The sequence below is a fragment of the Anolis carolinensis genome, chromosome 5 (genome assembly GCF_035594765.1).
Source record: "Anolis carolinensis isolate JA03-04 chromosome 5, rAnoCar3.1.pri, whole genome shotgun sequence".
Lineage (NCBI taxonomy): Eukaryota > Metazoa > Chordata > Lepidosauria > Squamata > Dactyloidae > Anolis > Anolis carolinensis.
In genome coordinates this window covers 203,661,381-203,680,700 of record NC_085845.1, presented here as the reverse complement: position 1 = coordinate 203,680,700, position 19,320 = coordinate 203,661,381, and the positions used below count along the sequence as shown (strand labels likewise).

The 19,320-nt window shown below is 45.2% G+C and overlaps 1 protein-coding gene across 2 annotated transcripts; it reads right to left on the bottom strand.

Annotated features, from left to right (window-relative positions):
* Positions 1–94: 94 nt before the first annotated feature.
* Positions 95–18,619, bottom strand: LOC134299713 (uncharacterized protein C2orf16-like). 2 transcript variants are annotated; one of them, XM_062983435.1, is made up of 6 exons: positions 17,145–18,618; positions 12,209–12,310; positions 9,185–9,283; positions 6,420–6,571; positions 4,806–4,945; positions 95–2,898 (listed from the first exon to the last, which is right to left on the bottom strand). In XM_062983435.1, the coding sequence occupies exons 1-6, from the start codon at positions 18,190–18,192 to the stop codon at positions 2,784–2,786; spliced, it is 1,656 nt and encodes a 551-aa protein (XP_062839505.1). In that variant the 5' UTR covers positions 18,193–18,618; the 3' UTR covers positions 95–2,783. The 2 variants fall into 2 exon arrangements, with proteins under 2 accessions (XP_062839505.1, XP_062839506.1); XM_062983436.1 differs by lacking the exon at positions 4,806–4,945 and having other exon boundaries at positions 2,797–2,898; positions 17,145–18,619.
* Between the last annotated feature and the right edge of the window lie 701 nt (positions 18,620–19,320).

Sequence of the window (19,320 nt, the reverse complement as noted above, 5' to 3'; positions counted from 1 at the left end):
CATCCTGGCCAACCCCCTGCCAAGGAGGAAAATCACATTCAAAGTATGTAATTAACAACAACAACAACAACAACAACAACAACAACAACAACTTTATTCTTATATCCCACCCCATCTCCCTGGGATATCCCTCAGGTGCAACCACAAGAAGGCAGTATATGTATATATGTATGTTGCACTCAGGTGCAACTACAAGAGGGCAGTATATAGATACTAGCTGTGCCCGGCCACGTGTTGCTGTGGCTTATGGGAATCCTTTGTTGGCCAGGTGGAATAGCAGTTAATATCCTTGCAGTCTCAAAGCCTGGCCATTTTCTTCTTATGGGAATCCTTGTTTTATGAGCTGGAATACAATGGAATAGGCTTGCTGCTAGGAAGCCTGGGTACTTTCGTTCTAGAGGAATGGTTTTTTGGGCTGCTAGAATTGCAATGAATAGCCTGGCTGCTTCAAAGCCTGGCTGCTTGCTACCTAGTGGAATCTTTAGTTGGTGAGCTTCAATAGTACAGAGCAGCATCGTTGCTTCAAAGCCTGGCCACCTTCTACCAAGGTTAATCCTTTGGTGGTCTGGTTGAATTGCACTGAATAGCCTTGCAGCTTCAACCTGGCTGTGTTATACATGAATCCTTGTTTCGCACCCTCAATCAAAAAGCAACTTTGAAGCCTGGCTACTTCCTTAGTAGGGGAATCCTTGTTCGGCCAGTTTGAACTGCACTGAATAGTCTTGCAGTTTAATAGCCTGGCCGCTTTCTATATAGGGGCATCCTTCGTTGGCCATATTGAATGGGATGGAGTAGCCTCGTGGCTTCAGAGTTTGGGGGTTTTCTGTTTAGGGGAAATCTTGGTTGGCCAGGTTGAACGGCACTGAATAGCCTTGCTGCTTGCAAGCCTGGCCACATTCTACCTTGTGGAATCCTTGGTGGCCAGGTTGAATAGCAATGAATAGTCTCGATGCGGCAAGTATGGATGCTGCAATTAGTCACCTTGATTAGCATTTAATGGCCTAGCTGCTTCCTGCCTGGGGCAATCCTTTGTTGGGAGGTGCTAGCTGGCCTTGTTTGTTTCCTTTCTGGAATTTCCCTGTTTCCAGAGTGTTGCTCTTTATTTACTGTCCTGATTTTAGAGATTATATTGTTCTGTATTATTATACCACAGTAAGTAGTATATATTACATTTATAATCTTCTATTATCTGCTTAGAACTGGATTATTTGAGGCCCCTTCTACACAGCTGTATAACATTCACACTGCACTGGATTATATGGCAGTGTGGAATCAAGATAATCCAGGACTCAAGATAATCCAGTTCAAAGCAGATACTGTGGATTACCTGCCTTGGCATTCTGTGTTATATAGCTGTGTGGAAGGGCCTTGAGTCTACACTGCCATATAATCCAGTTCAAATCAGATAATCTGTATTTTATAGGCATTGTGAAAGAGACCTAAGTGAACTCTGCCTGTCACCTGGGCGCCATTCCGGTTGAGGGGTTGCTAGGCGATGAAGGCGGGGCTAGAGGGGGTGGGGCCTACCCTTCTGACTGGCAGCCGGGGGAAAACGGCTCTTCTTCATCCTCCAATTTGGCCTTTATTTTTCTAGGTTTTTTTATTGAAAGACATAGATTGGATGACTATGTCTTTTGTAGCCAAATTTGGTGTGATTTGGTTTATTTACAGTATTTATATTCGGCCCTTCTTTCTCACCCTGAAGGGGACTCAGGGCGGATCACATTATACACACATAGGGCAAACATTCAATGCCCATAAACACATCAGACAGAGACAGAGACAGACAGATGCAGAGGCAATTTAACCTTCTCCTGAGGGGATGTTCGATTCTGGCCACAGGGGGGGAGCAGCTGCTTCATCATCCACTGTGACGGCACTTCCTCATTCCAGGTCGTAAATTAGTTAAACTTGCCTCCCCACTTTTTTTTAATAAGTGGTACCTTATTTCCTACTTGATAGATGCAACTATCTTTCGGGTTGCTAGGTCAGCAATGAGCAGGGGATATTTTTTATTTTTAATTGACGGGTGCTCACCCTGCTACGGGCTGGCCTCGAACTCATGACCTCATGGTCAGAGTGATTTATTGCAGCTGTTCAACAGCCTGCGCCACAGTGGAAAACATTGACTACAAAAATGCCTTGGATAATCCAGAACGTTGGATAAGCGAGCCTTGGATAAGTGAGACTCTACTGTATTTAGAATCCATGGAATGCCCTAAAAGTGCTAAATAAATTGTAGGCAGTATAGGAAGCCTCCACTTATCTCACATGGTAGGAACACTGTCAGAAAACAGAAAGTCCGTTCAAAAATAAAACCAAGGGGGTCTTTTTGTTTTGTTTTTCAAATGCAAGACTAAACATTCGATGGCATGAGTTGATGGAGTGAGACAAAAAAAAAACTGCAAAAAAAGCACAAGAGGAGATGAAAGAGCAGAAGGGGTCAAAAGTGAGGAACATGGCTAAAGTGAACCTATCAAAAGAACGCCGCATCCAAAAACAAGCCATATAGGAGGTCGAGGATTTTCATTGAGAAGTGGAAGGGTTCTCCATCCTCTGTCATGGGCTGGCAAATGAAGACAACACCCTTCAGGCACGGATGGCTTCTAAGAAAGTTTATTCCTTGTAACAGAAAGGCAAGGGACTGTGGGTAACTAATTGCCAAAACACGGCACCAAGATTTGGCTGTTGGGATCACAGCTGTCTCTCTACCTTTGCTGCATCATCATCATCATCATCTCCTCCTCCTCTTCTTCTTCTTCTGGACTTCTGCAACTCCAAACTCAGCCAAAGAGTGTCTTTGCCTTGCAAATGATAAAAGCCGCTTTCTTGCAGGGCTGGGATCCAAGGTTTCCATTCTGGACATAGGCACAGCCTCCCTGACCCAACTCAGTGTCACTGCAGCAAATGAGAAAAACACAAGTGTTTACTCAGCTGGACACCCCTGAACCTTCCAGGCATCTGCTTTGTGATAATAATAATAATAATAATAATAATAATAATAATAATAATAATCCCCCCGCAGGCCCCACCTTGACGTGGTGGGGGTCCAGACTGACAAAGTTCTGGAACACAACACACTAGACATCACAGTTGTGGAAAAGAAAAAGGTTTGGATCATTGATGTCGCCATCCCACGTGACAGTCGCATTGACAAAAAACAACAGGAAAAACTCAGCCGCTATCAGGACCTCAAGATTGAACTTCAAAGACTCTGGCAGAAACCAGTGCAGGTGGTCCTGGTGGTGATGGGCACACTGGGTGCCGTGCCAAAAGATCTCAGCCAGCATTTGGAAACAATACACATTGACAAAATTACGATCTGCCAACTGCAAAAGGCCACCCTGCTGGGATCTGCACGCATCATCCGAAAATACATCACACAGTCCTAGACACTTGGGAAGTGTTCGACTTGTGATTTTTTGATACGAAATCCAGCATGTCTAACTTGTTTGCTGTGTCATAATAAAATAATAATAATAATAATAATAATAATAATAATAATAATAATAATAATAACAACAACTTTATTCTTATACCCCGCCCCATCTCCCCGAAGGGACTCAGGGCGGCTTACATGGGGCCAAGCCCGGAACAACAATATAAAAGCAAACGCAAACAATACAATAAACCAATCAACAATAAAACATCAAACAACGATAAAACAGTCATAAAAAGTCACATACAAAGATAAAATCTTAAAATCCCATAATGTTATTTAATGTGCAAAATGTTTAGACAAACGATGCTGGAATTGGATAAAGGTTTGCTACCACTCCAAACTTCACTTCAGCATCGAAGTAGGAAAACTGTACTCAAACTCAGTTTGTGTCATTGTGGACACATGGGTGCATTACTGACCACTTCCAGTTGTGATATGACATCAGTTACATATTTATATTGTACTTCACCTTTCTTCCAATATAGAACCCAAGGGGCTCACCGTGTGGGTTTATGCCATTTTCCCAGGGGCTGTGGCGCAGGCTGGTAAACAGCTGCTGCAATAGATCACTCTGACCATGAGGTCATGAGTTCGAGGCCAGCCCGTGGCAGGGTGAGCACCCATCAATTAAAAATAAAAAATAGCCCCTGCTCGTTGATGACCTAGCAACCCAAAAGATAGTTGCATCTATCAAGTAGGAAATAAGGTACCACTTATAAAAAGTGGGGAGGCAAGTTTAACTAATTTACGACATTGGAATGAGGAAGTGCGGTCAGAGTGGATGATGAAGCAGCTGCTCCCCCCCGTGGCCAGAATCGAACATCCCCTCGGGAGAAGGTTAAATTGCCTCTGCGTCTGTCTGTCTGTTGTCTCTGTCTCGATGTGTTTATGGGCATTGAATGTTTGCCCTATATGTACATAATGTGATTCGCCGTGAGTCCCCTTCAGGGTGAGAAAGAAGGGCGGAATATAAATACTGTAAATAAATAAATAAATTTAAGGGCTTTGGACAGATTTGTTTGTTGTTGTCTGTCTTCAGGTTGTTTCCAATTCATGGTGACCTGAAGGCAAAACTATCGCCGGGTTTCTCGAGCAAGATCTGTCCAGAGGAAGTGTAGCATTGCCTCCCTTTGAGACTGAGAGAGTGTGACTTGCCTTAGGTCATCAACCAGTGGGTTTTTCATGGCAGAAGCAAGCTTCAGACCCTGTTTTCCATGGTCATAGAATCACCGAGAGGGAAGAGACCCCAGGAGCCACCCAGTCCAACCCCCTTTCGCCAGGCAGAAGTAGTGGCACCCACCTTTACCATATGGGGTAAATAAAGACACACATTGTAATGCCCTGCAGTCAGGTGGACACTTACTTTTTCAAATTGAAAGGTGATCCATCTGCCCACATCCACTTATTCACATCTGTATCGTACTTTAGGCCAATCCAGAATTTGAGGAAATTGCTATGCTTGCGACGATTGAAATGTTTTTTTGATTCATACCTCAGGAAATTCTGTAATGTGAAACAACAGGGATCTTGTGTGTGTGTGTGTGAGGGAAGAAATGCTTACATATATGACAAAAACAAAAACTGAGAAGCCACTTTGCTCATAGAGGCAATGCTTTTAGCTTACTTCTAGTCCTTGTAATGTCATGTGAAGGCTTCCTAGCGCAGACAGCAAGGTTCCCATACAGGTGTGGAAATCATCTATTGGACAGATGGCAAGCTATTTAACCTCAGCAGACTGAAAGCCAAAACCAAGGTCACCACAACATCTGTTATGGAACTCCAATATGCTGATGACAACGTAGTCTGTGTGCATTCAGAAGAAGACCCACAAGCCACTCTAAACACCTTTGCAGAAGCATATGAGAAGCTCGGCCTCTCACTGAACATCGAGAAAACCAAAGTGCTCTTCCAACAGGCACCAGCTAATCCCTCTGCAAAGCCAGGAATACAGCTTAACGGTGTCACATTAGAAAACGTTGACCATTTCTGCTCCCTTGGCAGCCTCCTCTCCACAAAAGTCAACATTGACACTGAAATACAACACCGCCTGAGCTCTGCGAGCGCAGCATTTTTCCGTATGAAGCAGAGAGTGTAGAGAAATCCGTAGAGATACCAAGGTGCTTGTTTACAAAGCCATTCCCCTCCCAACCCTGCTCTACGCCTGCGAAACGTGGACCGTCTACAGACGTCACACTCAACTCCTAGAGCGTTTCTATCAGTGTTGCCTCAGAAAAATCCTGCAAATCTCTTGGGAAGACAGGCGGACAAATGTCAGCGTGCTTGAGGAAGCAAAGACCACCAGCATTGAAGCGATGCTCCTACGCCATCAACTCCGCTGGACTGAAGGCCACGTTGTCCAAATGCCCAAAGATCACCGTCTCCCAAAGCAGCTCCTCTACTCCGAACTCAAGAACGGGAAACGTAATGTTGGTGGGCAGGAAAAGATGGGCTTAAAGCCGACCTTAAAAACTGTGGCATAGACACTGAGAACTGGGAAGCCCTGGCCCTTGAGCACTCTAATTGGAGGTCAGCTGTGACCAGCAGTGCTGCAGAGTTCGAAGAGGCACGAACGGAGGGCTTAAGGGAGAAACGTGCCAAGAGGAAGGCCCATCAAGCCAACCCTGACCGGGACTGCCTTCCTCACTGCGGGAGAACATGCAGATCAAGAATAGGTCTCTTCAGCCACCTAAGAACCCACCCCCAAGACACCAAAGATGGAAGACAATCCTCCTCGAACTACGAGGGATCGCCTAAGTAAGTAAGTACACAAACTGTGAGCTCCACTACATTTTAAAAAGTGAAGGATTCTTCCATTCTCTTTGGCAGCATTCTTAGTGTCTGGCATGTTATGAGTGTTAACTATTAAGGTGGTCTAGTAGTTTCCTTATAATGCTACTCCTGTATTAGGAAAGGAAGAAAACACCGTACACTGAGTCCCCCCCCCCCCCCATTTGCACAAGAACTGCCGCAGCCATACCATCTCTTCTGAGCCATTGACGACCACCAGAGAGGATTTTTCGTCCAGGCAGAAACCATTGCTCCAAGACCAGCTCATGGCTCTGTGTCGGAAGAGGTAGCAGTTGTCTCCCCACTGCACCCAGGGGACTTCGCAGATGCTGCAGTTATACGCTGGGAAGCAGAAGGTTGGTGTTGGAACAAGTTACATGTGTGTAAAGAAATAAATTATGCCCTTTCTAAGTCTTTCATTGCCCTGCGAAGCCACAGAGCATCACTTCTAGGCTGTAGTCCTGATAGTGACATATGTGACTATGTTGACTTACGTCTTTTTATGGTATTTGCAGCGGGATTGTAAAATCAAACAACAGCTGCTTGTCAATGATCCCGATAGGGAATTTAGACCACAATAATATGAAGGCTGAGCCTGGGAAGCGTTGCTAACCAAAATCAATAATCAAAGTTCCAAATGAAAGATTCACCAGATGTGAAGACCAAGGACAGAGACATTTGAATGCATTCGGGCCATGAATGGATGAATGTGGGCTCCTGCCCAAAAGTGCAAGCATAAAAGAACATGTGCTGCACAAACAATTTTCTGAGTTTGAATTGAACCTCCCGTTTCTGGTTGGCTAGGATCCACACCAGGATTGGTAGGCAAGGGAGAAGGGCAGCTCTAGAGCAGTGGGTCTCAACCTGTGGGTCCCCAGGTGTTTTGCCCTACAACTCCGAGAAATCCCAGCCAGTTTACCAGCTGTTAGGATTTTTGGGAGTTGAAGGCCAAAACAGGTTGAGAACCACTGGTCTAAAGTAAAGAGCTAGTTGGCTGCAGAGCCTCCCCTGTGGGAGGGCACAGCCTGAACAAACAGATTAAAGATATGCTGATGGTTATTAATCCAGTTTTATATTAAACAAAGGCAGGGTTGTAGTTTTTTTTAGAAAGCAACGGTGTAAGGCTGAGTTGTTGAAGCAGACAAACAGGTTTGGCTAGCCAGGATATTACCATATCCTTGAAACAATGGTTCTGGCCAATGGCTCTGGCTTGGAAGATCCCAGAGAGATTTGTTTAACCTTTAAGGCAGGGGTCCCCAAACTAAGGCCTGGGGGCCGGATGACCTGGCCCCTGTCTTAAACTTTAGACTTAGGGTTGACCTAAGTCTACCTGGTCTTTGGAGGTCTCTTTACTTACCTGTGGTCTTATGAGATTGTCTAAATGGTCTTTGAAGGTCTCTTTGCTTAGCTACGGCCTTATGAGACCATTTAGATGGCTTTTGGAGGTCACTTTCCTTACTTATGGTCCCATGAGACCGTCTAGATGGCCTTTGGTGGCCCCTTTCCTTACCCATGGTCTTATGAAACCATCTAGATGGTCTTTGAGTGTCCCTTTCCTTATCTATGGTCTTCTGATGGCCTTATGAGATCATCTAGATGGCCTTTTAGGGTCCCTTTCATCACCGATCGTCTTATGAGACCATCTAGATCGTCTTATGAGATTGTCTAGATCAGGGGTCCCCAAACTAAGGCCCATGGACCAGTTGCGGCCCTCCAAGGTCATTGGCCTGGCCTCTGTCCTAAACTTTAGACTCAAGGTTGACCTAAGTCTGAAATGATTTGAAGGCACACAACAACAATCCTAATTTTGGACTATTTCATCATAGTCCGGGTACCCAAAAGTCTGAGGGACTGTGAATCTGCCCTCCATTTAAAAAGTTTGAGGACCCCTGCTTTAGGGTCATGTAGAGTTGGCTGCCTTGATACATTTAATAAAATATTTATACATTTTAGATTTGGGAAATGGATACATTATATAAAAGGATAAAAGTTATACAGAAAGTAATAGATACAAATAGCTGTTGTTGATTTTAGTTTTTTAGCCCTGGATCAAGCTTTTGGCTTTCTAGGCATAGACATGATGTAAATGTAGGGCCCAGGTTGTCAGAGACAATGGGTAATTGATTACCTTTTCTCAGGCCAGCCAAATAAAGAAATGTCTGCAGGAAAGTTGAAATGGCCAAAGTCATCTTTGCCTCTTATTGTGGTCAGTTCTCCAGTTCTCAAGCAGAAAGTTTATCTGTTGGGTGTGAGAGTTTGTAATGGCTGGATGGTTTACTTGAACCACGTCTATGGCCCAGGGCATGACATTCCTGGGAATCGTTGCCTCTTGGCCTAGGTTAGTCAGAGGCCAATATCTCTTGTCTCAGAAGTAAAATAGAATATATTTAACTGATTCATAAGAATAAAGTGGAAGAAAATATAGTTAAATGTTAGGAGGACAGAGGAGAGAAGCAAGGGTCTGGAGGTGGCAGGGCTTGGGAGACTTCGAGTAAAAGGAAAGGTGCCACAGTATTTCATTTTGGCTTGTTGCCCTTGGAAAACTACAAATCTTTTTTTGGGAAGGTTCCTGTGTTCGACAACAATTTTATGATTGTAAGTGTGCCTCTACACTGTAAAATTAATGCAGTTTGACACCACTTTAATTGTCCTGGCTAAATACTATGGAATCCGAGGAGGAGGAGGAGGTCTTGTGCCTTCTCTGCCAATAGCCTATCTGCCAAATACTGCTGGTTCATCACCAAAATGCAACTCCCAGGATTCTATAGCACTGGGCCATGGTAGCAAAAGAGGTGTCAAGCTGCATTAACTGTATAGTGTAGCAGCAGCTCCTGTTTCTGGAGGAATCTGTGAATCTGGAATCTCTTGGATGAAGTCCTGCCCCATCCCTTTTGCAAGGAAACCAGCCAACCTCCAGAGCCTTGGCCCAGCCTATCCGACTCCGCGTTAGCCCACCTTTGCCGAACTGCAGGTCCATCAGTAATTCGGCCAGGATGACGACCTGCAAGTTGATCATACTCTTCAGTTCCCCGGAGTTCTCTAAGAGTCTGTGCACTTCAGACAGAAGCAAAACACAATCCAAGTAAGTATTAAGAACAGAAAAGACCACCTCACAGTTTGGATAGACTTGCGATGAAGGATGTTCTGCGGCTCAATTGAATACATCAGTGTTGGGGCTTGGAGAGTCCCTACTGTCTTTTTCTTCCACTCAGACACTAGAGATAAGACATTCAAACTACCGTTTTATTATTCGTCAGAGTAAAACTGAGGGTGACCAGCAAAGGGGGAAAAAGTGTCACAAGATCCAAGTCGCAGCTCGGAGCAAAAACAAAATAGTGCAAGACTTTTTCCCACTCACACATCTTTTGGCTTCTCTGTCCTTCTATGGGCACCTCTTATCCACACAATTTCCCCCTCTCTCCTCCCCTCTCCCTCCTTTCTCTTCAGGTCACCCTTTTACCTACTCCCAAAGATTATGCCCATGCAGTGGAAATGAAATAGAATCATTAGAACACATCTTGTTGCAGTCCTGCTATTACTCAGCCCAGCGAGGTCAACTCATACACCCAACCCTTTGGCTAGCCGAATATGTGTATGCGGGGCCCCAGAAATTGAGGACCTGCCCCACTATTTGTTCGCCTGCTCCCTATACTCTGCACCAAGAAATAAATTCTTAGGGCCTATTCTATGGTACCTACAATCGAACACGGTTGCAGAAAAGATCTTCTACCTTTTATCTGACACCAACTCCACAATCATGTATAAGGTCTCTCTCTTTACCTTGGCAGCAAATAAAATCAGAACGGGAATGATTGCGGACATTGCAATCGACTGCGCCGGGGATGCTTTTATCTAGTTTTTAATATGACTGATATTTTATACTGGCTTTTTACCGGTTATATTTTGCAAGCTCTGTTTTATACTCCATGCATGCTGCTTTTAACCATGGAATTTTACAGGGTTTCTATAGATGCTTGGTTGATATTTTTACTTATGTTTTTTAAATGACTGATTTTATACTTTGGCATTTTACCGGTAATTGTGCAGCTCTCAGCACATGTTGCACTTGTGCTGCTGCACCTCACGATGTATAGTTTGCATGTTCTGTTTAATCCTGCTTGCATCCTACTTTTAAGTGTTGGATTTTATAGTGTTTTGTATAGATGTTTGTTTGATGTTGTTTCTGTATATGCATATGACCATTGGTCGGAGCATTAATAATTTGATTGATTGATACACCCAACCCTGACCCGATTGTCTGACCATGCGCCACAAGAGAAGGTCATATATCTTATGGAGGATACACACCATGAGGTGACCCTCACGGTGGCAAAGTTCTTTGCAGTGGCAGCAAGGCTGAGAAAGGGTCTAATCTCCGATCAGGGCATTACCTGACTTTGTGTAGTATGTGTCTGTTTAGCATATTTCCTCCAGTTTTGAATGTTCTGTAACTCCTGTACGTTATCTACTTAACAGCTGTGGGTCCATGGACCATAATAAAGTTTATTATTATTATTATTATTATTATTATTATTATTATTATTATTATTATTATTATTATTTTCATCTCTTCTCAATTGCCTATCCAAGACTCCAGCTGTGCTTTGTCTAGCTAGACCAGTGGTTCTCAATGTTGGATTTTGGTTGTATGTATATGAAATGTAAATCAAGTGTTTCTGCTGTTTTGCAAGTGTGTGTTTCAGCAATGAAACAGTTAACAGCAGGCCAGTTTGACTGACAGCCTGCTGTGACCTATGAGACATGATTTCCGGCCTTGGAGGTCGGAACTTCCTTTGGACTAAGGAATGTGCTTTCTTATCTCTTGTTGTACTGAGAGACAAGCCGAGCTGAAGAATGCCGGCTTTGAGTGATGGACTTTGCTGCTTTGTAAATATCTTTGTAAATATTAAATAAGTGTTTGAACTGTAGACTGTAGATGTCTTTGAGTCTGACACTTGAGGAATTGGTGAGAGCAGAAGTTCACCAATTTGTCAGGGTGCTGGTCCGGAGCTACTGATCGATGGTGTTGAAGAAACCCACCAACACACACCCTGAACCCTGGCTCCTGCATCCTTGACACTCAACCTGTGGGTCCCCAGATGCTTTGGCCTTCAACTCCCAGAAATCCTAACAGCTGGTAAACTGGCTGGGATTTCTGGGAGTTGTAGGCCAAAACACCTGGGGACCCCCAGGTTGAGAACCACTGAGCTAGACTGACAGAATGAGGCTTAGATCCTCTTCTTAAATCCTCCAGTTCCCCCTTCCTTTCTGTCTCAGTCTTCCTTTTTAATTGTCTTACACAGGGGTCCCCAAACTAAGGCCCGTGGGCCAGATGCGGCCCTCCAAGGTCATTGACCTGGCCCTTGTCCTAAACTTTAGACTTAGGGTTGACCTCAGTCTATCTGGTATTTGGAGGTTTCTTTGCTTATCTATGGTCTTATGAGATCATCTAGATGGTCTTTGAAGGTCTCTTTGCTTAGCTATGGCCTTATGAGACCATCTAGATGGCCTTTGGGGGGCCCTCTCCTTACCTATGGCCATATGAAACCATCTAGATGGTCTTTGAAGGTCCCTTTCCTTACGTATGGTCTTCTGATGGCCTGATGAGATCATCTAGATGGCCTTTGAGGGTCCCTTTCCTTACCAATGGTCTTATGAGACCATTTAGATGGTCTTTGGGGGGGTCTCTTTGCTTACCTATGGTCTTATGAGATGGTCTAGATCAGGAGTCCCCAAACTAAGGCCCTCCAGGGTCATTCACCTGGCCTCTGTCCTAAACTTTAGGCTCAGAGTTGATCTAAGTCTGAAATGACTTGAAGGCACACAACAACAACAATTCTAATTTTGGACTATTTCATCATAGTCCGGCCCCTCAACAGTCTGAGGGACTGTGAACCGGCCCTCCACTTAAAAAGTTTAAGCACCCCTGGTCTTACATCTTAATTCATTCAAATAGCTTTTTGCTTATCTCTTCCTTGCCTTGCATGTTCATGATGGACACCAAAATCATCAGGATTATACAAACCAACAGGAGGCCGATTGTGGAATTACAGGACTCGTTGGCAATCTCTATGGCATTCTCTAACGGGAAGAGAGGAACAAGTGTCAGAGAAGTCAACCATGCTGCTAACTCTCCTGAAGTTACATCACTGAGCATATTCAGGTATTTGGGGCCACAGCAGATGAGCCGCCCAAGATCTTGCCTGGAAAATGATCACCTGGATGACCTGGGCAGTCAGTTCCCATGCAAGATGAGAAAATTTCAGCCATGGCTTTGAAAGAACATGACCAAATGCAAAAATATATGATTGAATGCTCAAAACAGGATTTCCCATGCCCTCATATTCCCAGTGTCTATGTTTGATGGGGAAAGCTTGATGGGCCAATGAAGAAATCTGACAGGAAGGAAATCAACTGCTTTATGATGCAAAACTGAAGGAGAGTTCTGCGAATGCCATAGTCCACCTAAAAGACAAATAAATGTGTTCAAGGACAAACCAGAACTTTCCCTAGATGACTAAACTGAGGTTGTCACAGAATCAGAGTTGGAAGAGACCACATAGGTCATCTATTAGTCATACATTGGATCTACCATAAGAAAACATAACTTGCTTTAAAAAAAAAGACAGCAGTGCTTAATGAGGTAGAAGGCAGTAGAAAAAGAGGAAGATTGCTTGTAGCTGAATCAATTCATCCAATTTAGTTGTCCACCCTCTTTAAAGATTTCAACAGGGATCCCATCAGGTCCACTGGCTTTCTTTTTGAATTAGCTGATGCTGACTTCCTCCAAACTGCAAGCTCATCCTTGTTTGTTGTTGACGAATTTGTGAGATAATTTCTTCAGCCACGTTGGAGCTGCGGTTGAGGGGAGGTTATGTTAGTGCTCTTTCCAACGAAGTGCAATTTATTTATTTTTTATATCCTTCAGAAGTTTGGTTCCATCTGATCGAATGTAGAGGATGTATGCCATTTATTGGGCCATAGATGATCTTGGTGACTTTTAAGAATCTCTGTGCATCATGGACATGTGCAAAGTGTTGGATTTCTTGAGCCTTATTTGTCCACCAGATCTCCTTGAGTTCTCTGGTCCTTTAGACCTCAGCTTTTGCATTAGCGTAGATTTTTCTCTTAGTAGCACAGTTGGTGTCTCTTTGCCATGTTTGGAAGGCTTTCTTTTTCTTGCTGATTAACTGTTGGATCTCATTAATCATCAGTTAGGAAGTTCTTCCTAATGTTCAGGTGTAATCTCTTTTCCTGTAGTTTGAAGCTGTTGTTCCATTGCATCTTGTTCCATTGCATCTGATCAGGTTTAGAATCACTGCGCCCCCCAACCTCCGCAGGGTCCGCCCCAGGAGGCTTATGGATCCGGACGGATTCCTGACAGCTCTTGGGGAGTTTCCCGCCACCTTGGCTGGTGATTCTGTCGATGCTCTGGTCACTCTCTGGAACAAGGAGGTGACTAGGGCAATAGACACGATCGCTCCGGAACGTCCCCTCTCGAGTACCCGAGCTAAACCATCTCCTTGGTTCACTGAGGAGCTGGCAGCGATGAAGCGAAAGAAGAGGGAACTAGAGGAACGTGTGGTGGCCGCACAACTCCAGGCATTCTTGGTTGACACTGATTTTCTAGATCCGGCGCAGTCTGGTTTCAGGCCGGGGCATGGTACCGAGACAGCCTTGGTCGCCTTAGTCGATTATCTTGGCCGGGAACTGGACAGGGGGAGTGTGTCCCTGCTGGTTCTGCTGGACCTCTCAGCGGCCTTCGATACCGTCGATCACGGTATCCTTCTGGGGCGCCTTGCTGTGATGGGTCTCGGAGGTACTGTTTTGCAGTGGCTCCGGTCCTTCCTGGAGGGTTGTTCCCAGATGGTGTCATTGGGGGACACCTGCTCGACCCCACAACCATTGTCTTGTGGGGTCCCGCAGGGGTCAGTACTGTCCCCCATGTTGTTTAACATCTACATGAAGCCATTGGGAGACATCATCCGGAGTTTCGGGGTGAGGTGTCATCTGTACGCAGATGATGTCCAGCTCTGTCACTCCTTCCCACCTGTCACTAAGGAGCCTGTTCAGGTCCTGAACCGGTGTCTGGCCGCTGTGTCAGACTGGATGAGGGCCAACAAATTGAAATTGAATCCAGACAAGACAGAGGTCCTCCTGGTCAGTCGTAAGGCTGAACAGGGAATAGGGTTACAGCCTGTGTTGGACGGGGTCGCACTCCCCCTGAAGACGCAGGTTCACAGTCTGGGTGTGATCCTGGACTCATCGCTGAGCCTGGAGCCCCAGGTCTCGGCGGTGGCCAGGGGAGCATTTGCGCAACTGAGACTTGTGCGCCAGCTGCGCCCGTTCCTTGGGAGGTCTGACTTGGCCACCCACGCTCTGGTTACAGCTCGTTTGGATTACTGCAACGCTCTCTACGTGGGGTTGCCTTTGAAGACGGCCCGGAAGCTCCAACTAGTACAACGGGCGGCAGCCAGGCTTATAACTGGGGCGGCATACAGGGAGCGTACCACCCCCCTGCTAAGCCAGCTCCACTGGCTGCCGATATGCTACCGAGCCCAATTCAAAGTGCTGGTCTTGACCTATAAAGCCCTAAACGGTTCTGGCCCAATTTACTTATCCGCACGTATCTCCTCATATGAGCCAGCTAGATCCCTAAGATCATCTGGAGAGGCCCTGCTCTCGGTCCCACCTGCCTCGCAGGCGCGGCTGGTGGGAACGAGGGACAGGGCCTTCTCGGTGGTGGCTCCCCGGCTGTGGAACACCCTCCCCACAAATATCCGACAAGCCCCAACTCTTCTGGGTTTCAGAAAGGCTGTGTGAAAACATGGCTGTGTGCACAAGCTTTTAACGAGTAATATGATAACGTCGACATGGTCCGATTGAAGGCTGAAGCATGAGGTTTTTAGACAAATGGATCTAATTTACTTATGTTTTAATTTTTATAATGTATTTTAATGATGTATTTTTATAGTTTTAATTGATTATATGTACTGTTTTTTGTTTTATTATTATGTTCTTGGCATTAAATGTTGCCAACTGTGTAAGCCGCCCTGAGTCCCCCCGGGTGAGAAGGGCGGGGTATAAATTCTGGAAATAAATAAATAATAAATCTTAGTCTCCAGGGCAGCAGAAAACATTCTTGCTCTCTCCTCCCTATGACTTCCCCTCACATTTCATCAAACCAGTCTTGTGTCACACCTCAGGTTAACTTCACCTTGCTAAAGACACCAGGCTGTCTTTTATAGTTTATTAGAAAATAGGAAAAAAATAGTTCATAAAAGGTAAAAGTTCAGTTCCAAAATATAGTTACAAAAACAAGGCTATAATCCTCAAATCCATAGAAACATAGGCATGAAACAAGGTCCTTTCAAAAGAAGCCAAAGAATACATCCAGGCTACAAGATAATACAGGAAAGCAGACTTGGTTCTTGATTCAAGTGAGGGAATTGCTTTGACAAAGATTTCCCTCTCAGCAGACTCTTTTAATAGCATGACATGAAGGCATTTCTTTGTCCTTTGACCTCCCTCTTATTTGCTATGCAACCCCCGAAATTCCAACTGACTAACGCGATCGAGAAAAGCGGCCTCATCGTCAAGGCCGTCAAGGCGACTGAGCTCGTTAGTGTTATCGGAGCTACTCTCCCTTTCTGCTTCTTGCACCTGAAAACCATAATCAGAAACAACATCATTTCTTCCCATGGGAAAAACTCCCCGCTCTTCATCTCCCACAGCAGGAACACTCTGCACCTGAACCCATAATTCCCATCAGAGTCATCTTGAAATTCATCCTGAATCTGAATCCCATCATTGTGCACTTGCATCACAGAATCCTCATCAGAGTCACACAAAGGCAAAGGCCGAGTCAACACTATCCAAAGGCTGAGTCACAATATCTTGATGTTTCTTAATTTGGTATCACAGGCTGTGAGGATGGAGGTCTTCAGTTTATTCCAATGTTTCTCAACATTGTCAGGGTATTCTATGGATAGATGATTCTTCAGTGTTCTTTGGAGAAGAGCTTTGTTTAGAGAGTTCTTGAAGGGCTTGGGTTTTCATTTTATGACTTATCTTGCTTCCTGGGAGCCACCATTTGGTGACAATCTTGATGGTCATTGTGGAACACAACCTCTTGTCATCACCAACATGCTCTTCTGCCAGAAAAACAACTGGAAGCAACCCCAGTCAAGGCATTGGGACCTCTTAGACTATGTAATTCTACATGCCAGAGACCATCTTGCTGTGCTTCTCACAAGAACTATGTCAGGTGTTGATGACTGCTGGACAGACCACATGTTAATTCGATAACAGTAGCTAATACAGATTGAATATCCCTGATGCTTAGGGCCCGAAGTTGGATGGGGAGGGGGGGATTTTGGGATGCCTGTATTTGCATAATGAGCTATACTGGAGATAGGACCCAAATCCAAACATGGAAATCATTTACACTTTATACACCTGGAGGTCATTGTATACAACCACAAATAGTTACGTGCATTGTGTACATTGCAGAGGCAGAAAGCAAAGGTGTCACCATCTAAACCAACTAAGTGGATTCTGCAATATGTTGAATTTAGGAATCCTGGATGAGGAATACTCAACCTGTAATAAAATAAAACAATGATAACAATATACTGTTAAAAGGTATGGGAATGTGGACATTGCACCAGCAGAAATTAAAGGCGTCACTGTTGTGCCCACCTTTGCGGTATTTTTAATTTTGGAATTCTGGGCAAAGGATGGTCAACCTGTAATAAAACAGAGCAATTCTAATAATATACTGTGGGAAAAGTTATGAGAGAATGTGGTCCATACGTACAGTACAGTACTGTTTTCGGACTCTGATTTACTGTGGGATAAAAGGAGGGAGGAGGGACAACTGCCATGAATTGGTTATACTTCTTCATGCACTTACTCAGAGTGAAGAACCCTCGAGAAGACGTCTTCACTGGCTTGAAGGGGATCAGCTTCGATGGCGTAGGGCCGTGTTCGAGGGGACCGGTTTTCAGTAGGGGCCTCATCTCCGAGGGGCCACGGTTCAGTGGGAACCCACTTTGTTGCAAGGGCCTCATCTCTGAGGGACCACGGCTCAGAGGGTACCCCTGTTGCATGGGGAACTCTGAGGGGTCATTCCTCCCAGGGGCCCCATGTGGGAAGGCCCTCAACATTGAGGGGCCACGACTCACTGGGACCACCAATTGATGCATGGGTCTCAACTCCGAGAGGCCGTAGGTCAGCAGGGGTACCGCTGGTATGGACCTCACCTGTAGGGTGGCACGGCTAACTGGGGGCCCTGCTTGCTGAAAGGGTGTGGCCTCAGAGGGGTCCTGCCTCCCTAAGGACCCTGAACGTGGCGTGGGCTCCACCTCTGTCATGATACGGACCGCTGGGCTCCCGGAAGGGGCCCGGCTCCCTAGGGACCCCGAGCGAGCTGTGAGCTTCCCCTCTGAGGGGGCCTGGACTGCTGCAGAGTCCTTTTCTGAGGGCCCCTTCTCCGAGTACTCCTTCTGTGAGGGCCCCTTCTCCGAGGGCCCCTTCTCTGATGGCCCCTTCTCCGAGTGCCTCTTCTCCGAGTACCACTTCTCCGAGGGCCCCTTCTCTGAGGGCCCCTTCTCCGAGTGCCTCTTCTCCGAGTACCACTTCTCCGAGGGCCCCTTCTCTGAGTACTCCTTCTCTGAGGGCCTCTTCTCCGAGTGCCTCTTCTCCGAGTACTCCTTCTCTGAGGGCCACTTCTCCGAGGGCCCCTTCTCTGAGTGCCTCTTCTCCGAGGGCCTCTTCTCTGAGTGCCTCTTCTCAGAGGGCCTCTTCTCTGAGAGCTCCTTCTCTGAGGGCTCCTTTTCTGAGGACCCCTTCTCCGAGATCCCCATCTCCAGGGACTCCTTTTCCGAGGACTCCTTTTCTGAGGGCCCTGCTTGCATGGAAACCCTTGGCTCTTCCGAACCCCCAGGGACGTCTTTCACCATGGTGGCTCTGCTGCGTTCGGCCTATGTGGAGAAATATTTTAAAGGGATGCCCTAAAATGGCTGCCCCGAAGGCTGCCCCTAGTCTGGCCTTTAAAGAAACAAGGAAGAAAGATGCTGTTTCCTCATCAATTGATCTTCAAAGGAATAAATAATATTTTCATATTGTTATTGGTTGGATTCTACGTATTTCACTTTTTAAAATGTCCACCCCAAAGTGTCTGCTCTGAGGAATGACCTAGAATGGCCGTCCCAAAGAGAGTTCTAAAACGGCCACCTTGAAGAGAGTTCTAAAATGGCTGCCCTGAAGAGAATTCTAAAACGGCTGCCTTGATGGGTGATCTAAAATGGCCGCCATGAAGAGTTCTAAAATGGCTGCCCTAAGGGATGACCTAAAATGGCCGCCCCGAAGAGAGTTCTAAAATGGCCTCCCTGAAGAAAATTCTAAAACGGCTGCCTTGTGGGAGGATCTAAAATGGCTGTCCTGAAGAGATTTCTAAAATGGTCACCTTGAGGGGCAATCTAAAATGGCTGCCATGAAGAGAGTTCTAAAACAGCCATCCTGAAGAGAGTTCTAAAATGGCTGCCTTGAGGAATGATCTAAAATGGCTGCCCTGAAGGAAATTCCCAATTATCTGCCCTCACAGATGCCTCAAAATGGCCGCCTAAAGCCTAACTGAAAACCAAAAAAGAGGTGGAAGAAAATTTCCTCACAGTTCAATCTTAACACGAATCATTTAAACCTTCGAATATTGTAATCAACTTGATTGCATTTGAACGTTTTAGTTTTTTTTTTTAAAAAAAGTAGGTATTAAGTTATAATTTGAACTGTTCTTAATGCTGTGGGGTGCTTGGGGTCTCATTTAAGAAAGGAAGTGGGATACAAATAAATATTTATTTATTTCTTTATTTATTTGTTACATTTATATGCCGCCCTTCTCACCTGGAAGGGGACTCAGAGGGGCTTTCAAATTAAATTTACATACAATATTATATTGTTAGCATAGTACAATACTGGCAATAAATTACTATATTGCACTATATCAATATATTATATTATTACATGTAATATTACATTAATATTACATGTAAAATATATAATTAATATTATTATATTGTATTATTAGTATT